Source organism: Cavia porcellus, unplaced genomic scaffold, assembly GCF_034190915.1.
Source record: "Cavia porcellus strain 051 isolate PalLab524CR breed Dunkin Hartley unplaced genomic scaffold, mCavPor4.1 scaffold_1, whole genome shotgun sequence".
Classification (NCBI taxonomy): Eukaryota; Metazoa; Chordata; class Mammalia; order Rodentia; family Caviidae; genus Cavia; species Cavia porcellus.
Genome location: NW_026947484.1, coordinates 45,311,155 through 45,325,076, shown reverse-complemented (window position 1 = coordinate 45,325,076; position 13,922 = coordinate 45,311,155). Strand labels below are relative to the sequence as shown.

At 35.2% G+C, this 13,922-nt stretch overlaps 1 protein-coding gene across 1 annotated transcript in view; it reads left to right on the top strand.

Annotated features, from left to right (window-relative positions):
• Sos2 (SOS Ras/Rho guanine nucleotide exchange factor 2) overlaps positions 1-13,922 on the top strand; it is an 82,854-nt gene that overhangs the window by 63,198 nt on the left and 5,734 nt on the right. The window contains exons 17-21 of the mRNA XM_003471807.5: positions 2,843-2,960; positions 6,520-6,692; positions 10,338-10,454; positions 11,643-11,904; positions 12,394-12,435. Coding sequence (XP_003471855.1) covers positions 2,843-2,960; positions 6,520-6,692; positions 10,338-10,454; positions 11,643-11,904; positions 12,394-12,435 — 712 coding nt within the window. The remainder of the gene's footprint in view (positions 1-2,842; positions 2,961-6,519; positions 6,693-10,337; positions 10,455-11,642; positions 11,905-12,393; positions 12,436-13,922) is intronic.

Sequence of the window (13,922 nt, the reverse complement as noted above, 5' to 3'; positions counted from 1 at the left end):
TATGCCGCTGAGCTAAATCCCCAGCCCATAAATGCATTATTTTACATTTGTAGTATGGAGTATTGTTTGACCATAGGAAAAAATGATGAGATCTTTGTGTGTTGTCTTCGAGAAATATTTGTGATACTTAAAGGATAAAGCCATAAGAAAGCTTCACAAATGACTTGTGATTCCATTTTTAGTACTAGAAAACAGAACTAACCCTAAATTTCTCAGTATTTAGAATAGTGTAGAAAGATACATACTCCCTTCATATCTTGCTTTTTGGACTGGGAATAAAACCCAGGGCACCTCAGTAAGCTATACCCCACTCCATATTTCTCTTTAACATTGATTTTTTTCAGTAGGTTGTATTAAAGGGGAATGAAGGAAAAATCACTTTTATACATATATTTTTCTGTTTGGCTGTTTGCATGTTAATTGACTTACATGAATGAACTTTATATACTAAAGATACTAGTATAATCTGTTTCAATTCTGTGTTTGAAAAACTTTGAGATAGTGTATTCATTTTAGAGGGTAAGTAGCTTGGGCTGACCTTAAACTCATGGTAGTTCTGCCTTGACCTCCTGAATGCTGGGATTACAGACATGTGACACAATGCTGGGCTAGTTTTTAAAAAAAATATTGTGGCATAGTGATTATTATATATAAAGTATGCAGAATAAAACTAAAAACTATCTGTAAACTGGTGTCCAGTTTAAGAGCCCCTTTAATTCCATCTCCTTCCTTACCTTCTCCATCACAAAGACGAATATGTGGCTCACTATTGTAGTGCTGGGAGACTGGGGCAGTAGGACTGAAAGTTCATGCCCAGCCGGGGCAGTTTAGCAATTAGCGAGAGGCAGTAAAAAGGACCAAGGATGCGGCTCAGTTGGATGCTTAGTACTGCAAAGTAAGCAGTGAAAAAGAAATGTGTGAGAAACAGTTATTTCATGTTCTCACCAGTACTTGATATTGTCAGGCCTTCTAATTTTTCCATTCTTGGGACTTTGGTTGGTATTTTCCTGATTTCTAATGAGTTTAAACCTGTTTCAAGTATTTATTGGTTGTCTGTATTTCTTCTTAAGGAAACCTTTGAACTTTTATTTTGTTGTAGAGTTTTTCATATAAATTCATACGAATTCTCTCACACTGAATTTTAACACTTTGTCATTTAGTGAATGGTAGATAAACTTTTCCCAAATTAAAATTTCCTTTTTCAGCTATTTTATGATAACTTTTTAATGAATAAGAATTATTAATGTAGTCAACTTTACCTATTTTTTCCTGTGTTACTATGCTTTTTATTGTCAAGCTTAACAAGTCTTTTCCTATTAACCTAATGTTTTGTCTTCTTATTAAGTCCTTAATTCAGCTGGTGAGATTGTTCCTGTAGCCACCCAGCTGCTTTCACACAGTTTGTTCAAAGTCCACTCGTTCCCCCATTGACCTGTAGGGCCTGTAGTGTCATAGACAGAGAGCCCATATGTGGACTGTTTCTGGTCTCTCTATTCTTTTTTTAAATCTGACTTTTCTTGTGCTATATATCTAAATTACCATACATTTATATTAATTCTTTTTTTTTTTTTTTTTTTTTGTCTTTTTCTTTTTTATCGGTACCAGGGATCGAACTCACGACCGCCTGCTTGCAAGGCAGGTGCTTATGCCGCTGAGCTAAATCTCCAGCCCCCATTTATATTAATTCTTAGGGATGTGGCAAGCCCCTACAAATCTTACACTTTTTCAGAATGACTTATTCTCGGTTCTTTGCTTTCCTATATAAATTTCACAATCATTTCAAGCTTCATTTTAAAAAATTGACATTTTGATAAAAGTTGCATTGGATCTATAAGTTGGTTAGTAAAGAATTGATAGTGTTACCGTAATTTGTCTTACCATGAACATGATATAGCCCTGTGTTTATTTACTCATTGCAGTTACAGTTTTTTGACAGACATCTCATACTTTGTTATTTATGTTAGAATCTTTTCATCATATTTTCTTTACTGGTTGAAGACATGTAGAAGTACAATTGGTTTTTCTAATTGGAGTTAATTCATGAGTAGTTATATTCTCTAAATAGTGATTTTTTTCATTACAATCCCTGTTTTATTTATTAGTCCTTTCTTTTCCTTGTCCTTGTTAGCTGGGACTTCTGCATGGTATTGATTAAAAGCTATGCAGACTCCTTTGTTTTCTCCTCAGCTTAAAGGAACTGTACTGAATGCTTCTTACCAAGTATAATGTTTGCTGTGGAGTATTTATGAAGTTATAAATTGGTTAATTTCCAGTAGGAAGATGTAACAGTGAAATTTTAAAAAAAAAGGACTACTGCTTTATTTGTTAAATGTTTGTTCAAGTTTTATTACTCACCCATAGTCCTTACAGAACCCTTCCCTTAGCTTTAACAGACCTTTCAGTGGAAAGATACTTGATTGCTGAACAGTTACAGTTCTCCTTTTTTACAGCTATACTTGAAACCCTGGCTAACAAGATGCCGAGAAAAAAATTTGCGATTGCTTAACCTTCTAATTTGTTTTAGGTTTTTGTATTTGGCTGTTTGTATTAGGTAATACTTACAGATTTAAAAAAAGAGAAGAGCCTGGTATGGTAGCACACACCTATAATCTCAGCATTCCGGAGGCTGAGGCAGGAAGATTGCCATGCGTTTAAAGCCAGCCTGAACTACGTAATGAGACCCTGTCTCAAAAGAAAAATAAAAAAGGGAGAAATTGGTTTAGGCAGGTACTCAGAGAAATACCACATACCTCTTAAATAAAATGTTATGTATTCTTAAGTTCTACATCCTTAAGTGTGGTTGGATTGTGAACAAGAATCTTACTCAATTTATGTTTTAAAGGCATTGCAGGAAAGAAAACGGAAAATTTTGGATGAAGCTGTGGAATTAAGTCAAGATCACTTTAAAAAATACCTAGTAAAACTAAAGTCAATTAATCCACCTTGTGTGCCTTTTTTTGGTGAGTTGCTAAATATGAATATTATATTTTGAAGGTGAATGTATATATAGTATAAAGAGGTCAGTCTTTAGAGGCAGGTTTTCCTTATTTTTACCAGTTTATCTGTTTTTATTACTATTTGTATTATAAATAAAATAAACAAATCATTATTTATAAAATGAAGATAATAATTACTTAATAGAGTTGTAAGAATTAAATATCTGTAAGCATTAAATATCTGTGAGAATTAAATATCTGTACTATCTAATACCTGATCTCACATAGAGTAAGCACTCATAAAATTGTAACTATTACTATTATTCTGTGTTTATTTTGTCTTTAATTTACTAAAGATTTTAACATTCTTTTCATGTAATTATATAGGGCAGAGTTTTATAAAGTGAACTATTCTTAAATGCAGTCATGCATTGCTTAATGTTAGGTACACAATCTGAGAAAATGCATTGTTACGGGATTTTGTTATACAGACATGGCAAGAGTGTACTATCGCTGGGTGTGGTAGCTCATGCCGATAATCGCACCACTCTGGAGACTTGACAGAGGAGGAACACAAGTTCAAGCCTTAGCAACTTAGTACTATAGTGAGACCCTTGTCTCATAATTTAAAAAGGGCAGAGGATATAGCTCAGCTTGATGACCCTGAATTAAATCTTCAATACCAAAAAAAAAAAAAAAAAAGAAGCACACTAAATGTAAACCTAGGTGGTATAGGTCAGTCACTCATATATATTGCATATATATTGGTGCTACCATGAGATAAAAATGGAAGGCCTGGGAGTGCAGCTCAGTGGTATACCATGTGCTTTCAGCATGCACAAAGCCCTGGGTTCAATTCCCAGCATCAAGACAAAGCAAAACAGTACAGTGTAGCTGCTGTGTGGCATGTGGTGTTTTATGCTGTTGAGATGGGGTCTCACTTTGTTGCCCAGGCTGGTCTGTACTCCTGAGTTTGAGTGATCCTCTTGGCTCAGCTGCTGAATTACTGACACGTGACATTGTACCTAGCCTTCATTTTGGCCTCCTGGCGCATTCATCAGAGACAGTAAACACAACGATGTTTGAGCCTGCTACTGATTTGAACACAGCATACATTTTTACAGTAAATGTTTTTCTCTATAGGAAGAAAAAAGAACAATAATTTGTATAGTGAATGTCTTAGTTTTCCTTGTTGCTGAAACAAAATACCAGACACCACAAGTAAGGAAAGGTTTATTTAGTTCAAAGTTTGTAGAGATTTCAGTTCATATTGGTTGACACCAAGGCAGGGTGGCATGGCAGAGGAGAATCATAGAGGAGAAACAGTTCTTGGCAAGCAGCAAGAAATAGCAGCAGCCTTCTTTCAGTCCTTTTGTGTTCTATCCAGGCTGCTTATCCTCAGAGCAGGTAGCACTGACACTCAGAGTGGAGCAACCGTAATCCTATTATCATACCATGAATCAGTCTCAGGATCACATCTTTGATCTCAGCGTCACACACTCTAGATCTAGTACCTATGACTGCGTGAGGCTTTGGAAGGGACATCTGGGCACAAACCATAACAATGAAGTAAATGTATAAACTAGTAACATAGTCCTTATCGTTTCAAGTATTATGCAGTAGTGGCTCCTGATTGTTAGTGCTATGATTTTATACAGCTGGCAGTACAGGTTTGATTACACTAATAGCATCACAAACAAATGAATGTGTTATGCTGACTTTACAACATCTGTTATGTCACTGTGCAAAAATTTTTCAGTTCAGTGATAATTTTGTGGGAATACTGTCATATATGTGGTCTGTTGTATGTATTATATTCCCCCAGCCTCCCCAGTACTGGGGATCTGGGGATTGAACCCAGGGAAGGCTGGGCTATGTTTCAGTCCTCCTTTTGTTTTTCTTCAGTCAGACACAGAGCTTCACTAAATTGCCTGTGTTGGCCTTGAATTTGCAATTCTGAGGTGCTAGGATTATGGGCTTGCATCACCAGATTGGTGTGCTATAATTTTCTGGGATGGGCAGCAGCAGTAAGTTAGTTTACACCAATGGGAGCACACATACTTGAGTGATGTATTGTGTAGTGTTACAATAGCTACCACAACTTTTCAGCTTTATTCTAATCTTCTCTGGGGTGTTCTGTTTTGCTTTGTCTTTTTTTTTTTTTTCAATGTTTTTTTTGTCTTTTTTCGTTTTTATCGGTACCAGGGATCGAACTCACGACTGCCTGCTTGCAAGGCAGGTGCTTATGCTGCTGAGCTAAATCCCCAGCCCCTGTTTTGCTTTGTCTTGATGCTGGGAATTGAACCTAGGGCCTTGTGCATGCTGAAAGCATATGGTATACCACTGAGCCGCACTCCCAGGCCTTCCATTTTTATCTCATGGTGGCACCAATACATATGCAACGCATTATTTAAACATCATTATGTGTAGCACATGACTGTACTATTGCAATTGAGTGATTTACTTAAATCACTCAATTTAATAAAAGGAAATTATGAACCTGAGCAGGCCGTTTAACTGTCAAGGACTTACACAGGCAAGGATCTAAGGAGGAAGCAGGTTTTTCCTATTTCACTTAGAGAAAAATAAGAAGAGGATATAAATAAAGCAACTGTAGTGAAGTTCTGAATGTAGAAAATGTACTTGAGTTTGGAAATGCCAAATTAAATATCTACTTCTCCTTTCTCCTTTAGGATTAAGGGGGAAAAAAGTTATTGCGAGTCAGGAGAAATTGGGTAATTCAGTTTGAGATGGTTTTACCTGGCAGTGGGTGGAACAGCCACTCAATCTGTTTTTATATTTATGAAAAACTATGCCTCTCTCTCTCCTTCTCTCCCTTTCTCCTTCTCTCTCTGCATGGATTTCTTTGGGGGAAAAAATGTTCAGATAAAAAAAAAAGAAAAAACTGTACACTTTTCTCATTCTGCTTCTCTTTCTCTGCATGGATTTCTTTGGAAAAAAATGTTCAAATAAAAAAAAGAAAAATATACAATTATAGAGGGGTTGAAAAAAAAGTTTTTCAACCATGGCACTATTGCTATTTAGGCCGAGTGATTCTTTGTTGTGTGGGACTGAACCATGTATCACAGAACATTTAGTAACTTTCTGGCCTCCTGTATTCACTAGCTGCCAGTGCCGCTGTCTTGCTCTGATAATTGGAAATTGTCTTCAGAAAAAAAATTATGGGCTCTGAGTAAGCAATTTGTTGTGTACTTATTAAATGAAATTGCTTAAAGTTAATTTATTGATAATCAGGTAAAGATCATTGGCATTAAGTATTTGTAATCAAATATTCAATATTTAGTTAGAATAAATTTAAAATTTAGATTTCACTCACAAAGTAAGTTAGAAAGCTCAATTTGCCATTTCTTAGACTTAATACTTTAATTTTCTTATTTTGAATTCTTTCAATGTTAACAAAAATTCTGAATTGAGAATCATAAGTTCTGTGAGTCTTACCTTATCTTTTTAGGAGAATTGCTGAGGTTTATAGTATATCTTTCAGCTTTACCAGATCAGTTGTTTTCCCAATGATTGATTAAAGGCCAATTTTAAAATAATTTCTCTTTATTTTTTTCATTAGGAATATATTTAACAAATATTCTGAAGACCGAAGAAGGGAATAATGATTTTTTAAAAAAGAAAGGGAAAGAGCTAATCAATTTCAGTAAAAGGAGGAAAGTAGCTGAAATTACTGGAGAAATTCAACAGTATCAGAATCAACCTTACTGTTTACGCATAGAACTAGAAATGAGGGTAAATATTTTCTTTGCTTATCTTTAAAAGAGAACATATTACACATCATAATCACATATCGTGGTATGTATTTCATTTTGAAAATACAGTAAGTCCTCAATTTAGGAATGAGTTCCATTCTGGGAGAATTATTCATAAGTCAGATTTGTTTGTAAGCCAACTTATGAAAGTGAGTCTTACACAGTATAACCTTGAAAGTTTGCAACTTGAATGTTTGTAAATTAGGGACTTACTGTAATAAGAGTTAATAATCAGTAACAGTGTTAAATATTAGATATTTGCACTATCTGTAATCGCTTTACTATCTCAAAAGTATTTTTTCTTTGCATAGCTGGTTCAAGCAACATTTCCAAAAAGTGAATAACAAATTAGAAAGAGCTTTCTTATATCCATGCTGTGAAAAGAAAATTACTGCTAATACAGTACTAATAATATCATCATTAATAGCTGTTTTAAGTATTTTACATGAATCAGTATAACATTCAATAAGTAATCTCTTCATAAGATTAGTGTATTTAAGTAGGAAGATTAGAAAAGTGATATATATGCATAGTAGATGACTTTATAAACATTTTTCAAGAGATGATCTGTTTTGAGCATCTGTACAATAGTGGTTCAGTGATACTATAAAATGAAGGATACCTGGTAAATTGTAATACTAATGATGTTTATGTCAGTGATTCACACTATAGCATTATTTATTTGAAATTGAGAACATACGTAGTACAACTGTCTAATCAGAATGAATTTTCTTGTCACAGTAAAAATTGTGCTAAACTTCTAGATACAGTCTGTAGATTGGGGATATTAGTGAAAATAGCCACAGCCATTTTTACCTACCTCAATTTTGAGATAGTAACTGTTCTTTTATCTTAGTTAAAAAAGTTCCAAGAATGAATGACCTAACGCTCACGCTTAGGAAAATGTAGACAGATAGCCATTTTTAAGAAAATGGTGATAAGCTCCTAACTGCTGGTCACCTCTTTCATTCAACTCACCCTTTGTGACAGAGCTTCCTGAGGCTAAGGAAATGTGTTCTTAAAACTGAGATTAGAGTGCAAATATATTTCCCCAGAGAAAAATGTCATATTAGAGTTGAATACACTTGGGGTAGTATTTTTAGCATTCATATCTCAGAAACATACCTCCTCACAGATTTTTGTGATAATATAGGCTTTTTACCATCATTTAAAGCATTTTTGGTATGGGTAGGAAATGCTTCTTTTTATTATATCTAAGTAATTTGGACAAAGTAGATGGTCAGTTTTCAAACTATAATTAATAAAATGAATAGTATTTCAAAATAGGGCTATGGGTGAGCATAATCAAGAGTATAGATGTTACCTCTTTCTAAAAGTCTTTAGGATTACTGTTGGCTCATATAATTTAATTTAACTAACTTGACTATGAGAATAAATTATTTTTGTTAATAAAGTAATATAATTTTCTTGAAATTGGCAGAATGCCTGAAAAGCAAAATTTTATACTATGGATTTGAAAGCTCGTTTTGCTTATTAGTACCTATTTTTGTATTTGCTTATAAACCACCTAAATATAAATAGCAAAGTTAAATCTAGTAATGTGTTTCTAAGTATTTTTCTATAAAATTTATAGAAAAAACAAAAAATATGCAGAAGGAGTTTATTATTACAGCAAAGAATTAGAGGACTTCTGTGTGGATCATTACCTATATGGGGATTATTGAAATAAATTCTAAAATATATGTCTGATTTATCATAGAGTTAAAATTTGTACTTCATAAGAAAGCCACATAGGACTGGGGATTTAGTTCAGCGGCATGAGGACCTACCCGGCAAGTGCAGTCATGTTTTCAATCCCAGTACAAAGAAAAAAAAGGAAAGCCACGTAGAAGCAGGCTGGCTGACTATAAACAAAAGATTTAAAGCAAATATGGTGTTATTTCAGTTTTGCAGAAGAAAAGTCTGTATACTTATTTATGTGTATATATCCACACATGGGAACCATCCAGACGACTCTCCTTAAAAGGAGAGCAGCTATCTCCATTTTGAATAAACTTGGCCCCATCTCCGTGTATTGATACGTACAGAGCTGGCTGAGCTATTTCTTTATCCTTTCTATTAGCTTTAAGCAATGTGAATTGGGTTAGCTGAGGTGCTGATGTGTAATCTTTAAAGCAAGATGACAGGTCATTGTTAACCCCACCCAGGGACTCCCCAAAAATTTGATCAATCCAGGCAGGTTGGGGAGCCCTGCTCCATGCTGTCGACTGGGACTGAGCCTCAGGAAAGAGGCTATGACTTTCCAGGGCAGCAAAGATTGCACATCAGAACTAAGCACGACCCCAAATTATTAAACACTGTCTCAGTCATGTTATGCAGATTACTCTCTCCTATATATGGTTTTGCCCTCTGAGAGATGATCTCAGACCTCCTACCTAGCCCAGGTCACAGCAGTCACAGCAGTCATGTATTTCCCACCAGTCTCACTGTCACTCATCCCTAAGCTACTCCCCTCATGGAAAATTAATAAAACCTGGGTTGTGCTATGGGTGTGGCCTTTGTACCAGTGAACCACCATCTTGGCTGGACTGATGTCCCCTTGGCTCCCTATAACTGTATATGTCTTAGTGTCTTTTTTCTCTCTCGCCTTGGGTTGCATGGAAGTGGTAGATTAGAATTAACTCTCTGGAATTCTAATAACTTCTCCCTGGGATTACAAATGTAAGCCTTCCTGGACCACGAGGCCAGGAAAGGGATCTGTATACACACACATAGAAGGTACTCCAACAGCAAAATGTAAATAGCGAGGTCTCTGGTGTCTGTCTTTTTGTCTACTTGGCACTGCTGAATCATTTAAATGTTCTCCTTAAAATCTTTAAGCTTTGGAAGTGTTTTCTGGTAATTTTGATAAAAATATTTTGTTACTGGGTTGGGGATTTAGCTCAGTGGCATAAGTGCCTGCTGGCAAGCACAAGGTTACAAGTTCTATCCCCATACCAAAAAAAAAAAAAAAATTTTGTACTAGAGGCTAACAAAGATAAATTTCTATTCTTTGTATTTTTCCTTTTTAGCGGTACCGGGGATGAACTCACGACTGCCTGCTTGCAAGGCAGGCGCTTATGCCGCAGAGCTAAATCCCCAGCCCCAATTTCTAATTCCTGAAATTACTTTTGACTAGAATTTAATTCAATTTATCTCTACTTTTTTCTGATTGTCAAGATTTTATTGTGGTTTTAAACTATAATTTTGGTCCCTAAATTATAGCTTTCTAATGAGAATTATTTTGTTATAATGAGTGAGCATAAAAGGTGCAGGGGTGGGGTGGGGAGGGAGGCCATTATGATGGTGATAAAGATTTGCTCCTTTCAGTGGCATAGCACCTGCCTGGCAAGTGCAACATCCTGAGTTCAATTCCCAGTTTAAGAAAAAAAATCCATCATTCTTTATAAAACTGTAATCTAGAATATAATTTCTATAAAAGTTATATACAGTCTTATTTACAAGTGGAGAGATTAGAATATGCAATCCTTTTGAACTTTCCAAACATTGCTGTATCTTAATTTGTTAATTTTTTGTGTGAAAATTAGATCATTGTTATTAAAATTTTAAATAAAATTTATTTTACTAAGATCTAAAGTATGTCCTTATTGGTATTTAATTCCAGAGGTTCTTCGAAAATCTTAATCCCATGGGAAATTCATCTGAAAAAGAGTTTACAGATTATTTGTTCAACAAGTCACTAGAAATTGAACCCAGAAATTGTAAACAGCCACCTCGATTTGTAAGTCCATTACAATTTTGGAAATGTTTTCTGTTTTTAAAAGTATTATCATTTTCAGCTTTCTCCTTTAGCATTGTAGTATAACCAAATAGCTATTTTTAGGTGTTTTGTTTTGTAGCACTGTAATATCTATAAAATTACATATACTGTGGGGAAGATAATCAGCCTTTTGTTAAAATCTGATTTTTCCTTTATGTTGGTAATCATTTGTTTACCTGTCCATTTTTTACCTCTCCTAATATAGGAGGAGAAGGTGTTAAAAAGTGAGAGCTAAGCAGGTAGGTGGGTGGAGCAATGTTGAAAGAACTGGGAAGCCCACATATCATGGTTCTTCCGGCTTGACCCAGTCTCTGCCATTAGGGCCCCTGACCCTAGGGCTCATGGTCCATCATTGCCACTAGAACCCATCTTTCTCACTAGAATGCTTTGCTATAGTTCTTAGTTACACTACATACTTGCAGTAGCAATAGAACTAAAGGAAGATTGAGTCCTAAGTAGCTGAAAGTGGAGCGTGATACGGAAGGAAGTAAAAACATTTGTAAACATGTAAGTGGGCAGAACAGTAAAGTAAGCTGGGTAGTTTCCTTTTATCTCATTGTCACATCGGTTGTGGATAAAGATCTTATCCTTAAAGTGAAAAAACTGAGGCTCAAAAGTATTAAGTAACTTTTTAAAGAAGCTACTTACTTTGATATTGGCACAGTTGAATTTTAACTGACTCATGCTTTTTTACTGGGTTATCACTACCAGAATAGGGAAAAGTGATGGCAATTTTCACCAAAGACTTTAAATATTGTTGTAGAAGTTATCAGAAAAGGGAAAAGAAGTTTTAAAAAAAATAAAGCACATAGCATAATATGTTGCTTAATAAATTATACTTCCAGTAAATATCTGTAAAATTGACACCACTGATTTGAAAAAGCTTAGATTTCAATTGTTTTGGGAACAAAAAGTTGTTTTCACATGAATTTTCCAATATTTTATTTCTAGAGTTAGGGAAAAAAATTTGCATACATTAATTAATCCAGTTAATTCTGGAAGTTACTACTAGAATGCTGTAACATGCCCCTGCAAGTTGGAATTTTATGGCACTCTTTTAAAATGTGTGCTTGAGAATGAATAAGGTAACTTTAGGTCTTAAAACACATACACTCAAGTTAGTGTGTCAATTATGTTTGCTTTTCCTAGCCTAGGAAATCAACTTTCTCCTTAAAATCTCCTGGAATAAGGCCTAATACAGGCCGACATGGCTCTACCTCAGGCACTTTACGAGGTCATCCTACACCATTGGAAAGAGAACCATACAAGATAAGCTTTAGTCGGATTGCTGAAACTGAGCTTGAATCAACAGTGTCAGCACCAACCTCTCCAAATACGCCATCTACTCCGCCAGTTTCTGCTTCTTCAGACGTTAGTGTGTTTTTAGATGTGGATCTCAATAGTTCCTGTGGTAAGTGTTAGACGTAAACTAGTAAGAAAGAATTTTGTGTTTCAGATAATTCTTATATTTTTAGTGTTGTAGAGTCCTTTGCAAGGACTGTTAGTGTAAAAAGTGACATCTAAATGTGAAAATAGTAACTAGCATAGAGGAATAAAGGGTTATTTGTACATTGTTTATGAGTGTTTTTCTAATTTATTCACTCAAAAAAGATTTAATATTTTTTTTTTTTTGACTCCACTGCTACTCAGAAGGGCATGGTAGGAAGTGAATAAGAAAACAAGTACGTACATTTTGTGAGGAAAACTAGAAGGGAATGTGACAGAAGGGGAACCACTTACTCTAAGAAAGGAAAACTCTTTTAGGTACAAGTACCAGCTTTTAAAAAAACTAACAAAAGATGATGGTAAAATCCTGGCCATGTGTGTATTACATGTTACTTTTTGCAAAAAACTGTTGCACATTCCCTGACTTTATGAATCATTTTTCTCATTCTACTAGGCAATAATAGCATCTTTGCTCCAGTGCTCTTGCCACAATCAAGTAAGTAGAACATGAATTGATTCTAATGAAATGACTGTAAAAATAGTAATTACTTGATTAAATTAGTATTTGGATATTTTGAGGCTTAGGAAAGCAAGTTTATAATTCTAGGTATCAGAGTTAGGATTTCAGCATATCTTTTGAGGGACACAGTGCTGTGTAAGAACCAGGAATATTTATAATAAATATGAAAAGTGCTCAGACAAAATGAGAAGAACAGTAAAGATCTCTCAGTAGTGGACATGAATAGGTAGTTCATAGCAAATAAAAGACATAGAGAAACAAATGTTCAGTATGACTAAGAATCTAAAATCTACTTTCTTGTTTTATAGGGTTTTTTTGGTGCAAAAGTAGGGATTGAACACACACCCTAGCCATTTTTATTTTCTATTTTGATTCAGTTTCCCAGACTGGCTTCAGACTTTCAGGCTTCCTGCCTCAGCCTTCCAAGTAACTGGGATTACTGGTGTCTATCTTGTGCCCAGTTTTAGAAATTTTAATTATGTAATTAAATTGTCATTTAACTTAAATGTAAGTTTCCCCTCTATCAGAAAAGTTTTAATTATGAACAAGACCATGTCAATGGGTACATTACTTATCCTGTGTAAATTGGTATATTTATTATAATCTTAGAAAACACTTTGAAAATGGCATATGTCAAACCATAAAATGTTCTTTCCCTTTAGTCTAACCAGCTCAACAGAAAATTTATTACTGCTTGAGCATTCCTATCCTGAAACTCTGAGACTCTCCAGAATCAGGCACTTTTTGAGTATCGAGGTGACAGCCAGAGGTAGAAAATTCTACACCTGACCTCAGGGGATGAGTCACAGACTCACATATACATGTACACATGCATGTGTTCGAATGGGACAGTTGGCTTCACTAGGGTAAAAAGACCTTTCCTGCCTCATCAGCAGTGATACATCTTTTCTACGCATCCCAGATTCATTCCTCATGTCAACGTACCCACAAAGGGTAGTAAAGACATGAGTGCAGGCCAGAGGGACACAGTGTCAACTTCCTGTGATTTTTGTTTTAGGATTTGCTTCTTTTTTGCGCTGTGATCTAAGTATTCAGAGGAATGCTTCTGCAGGGTTTAGTTACCTTGAATACATTTTTTTCTGTATACCAATGATATGTCATAGTTTCTAGTCTTAAGTACCTATGTGTGAATAAGTGTAAGGAAATGATTGTTTATTGATTGCATATAAAAGTCAAGAATGGTGGTGATGCCAACTAAGACAAAATACTCACTACATGAAACTTAAAGGAAAGGTTTATTTTAGCTTACAGTTTCCAGAGAATTCAGTCTGTGATTTGCTGGCCGGAAGGCAGAAGTGGAATGGTAGGAGGGTGTGGTGGAGGAAAGTTGCTCACCCCAAGCCAGCAGAATGAAGGAACCAGGGACAAGCATACACCTTTCCAGGTCCCACCCCAGTGACCTGCCTCTTCCAACAACCCCACTTTCTGACAGCACAGGCAGC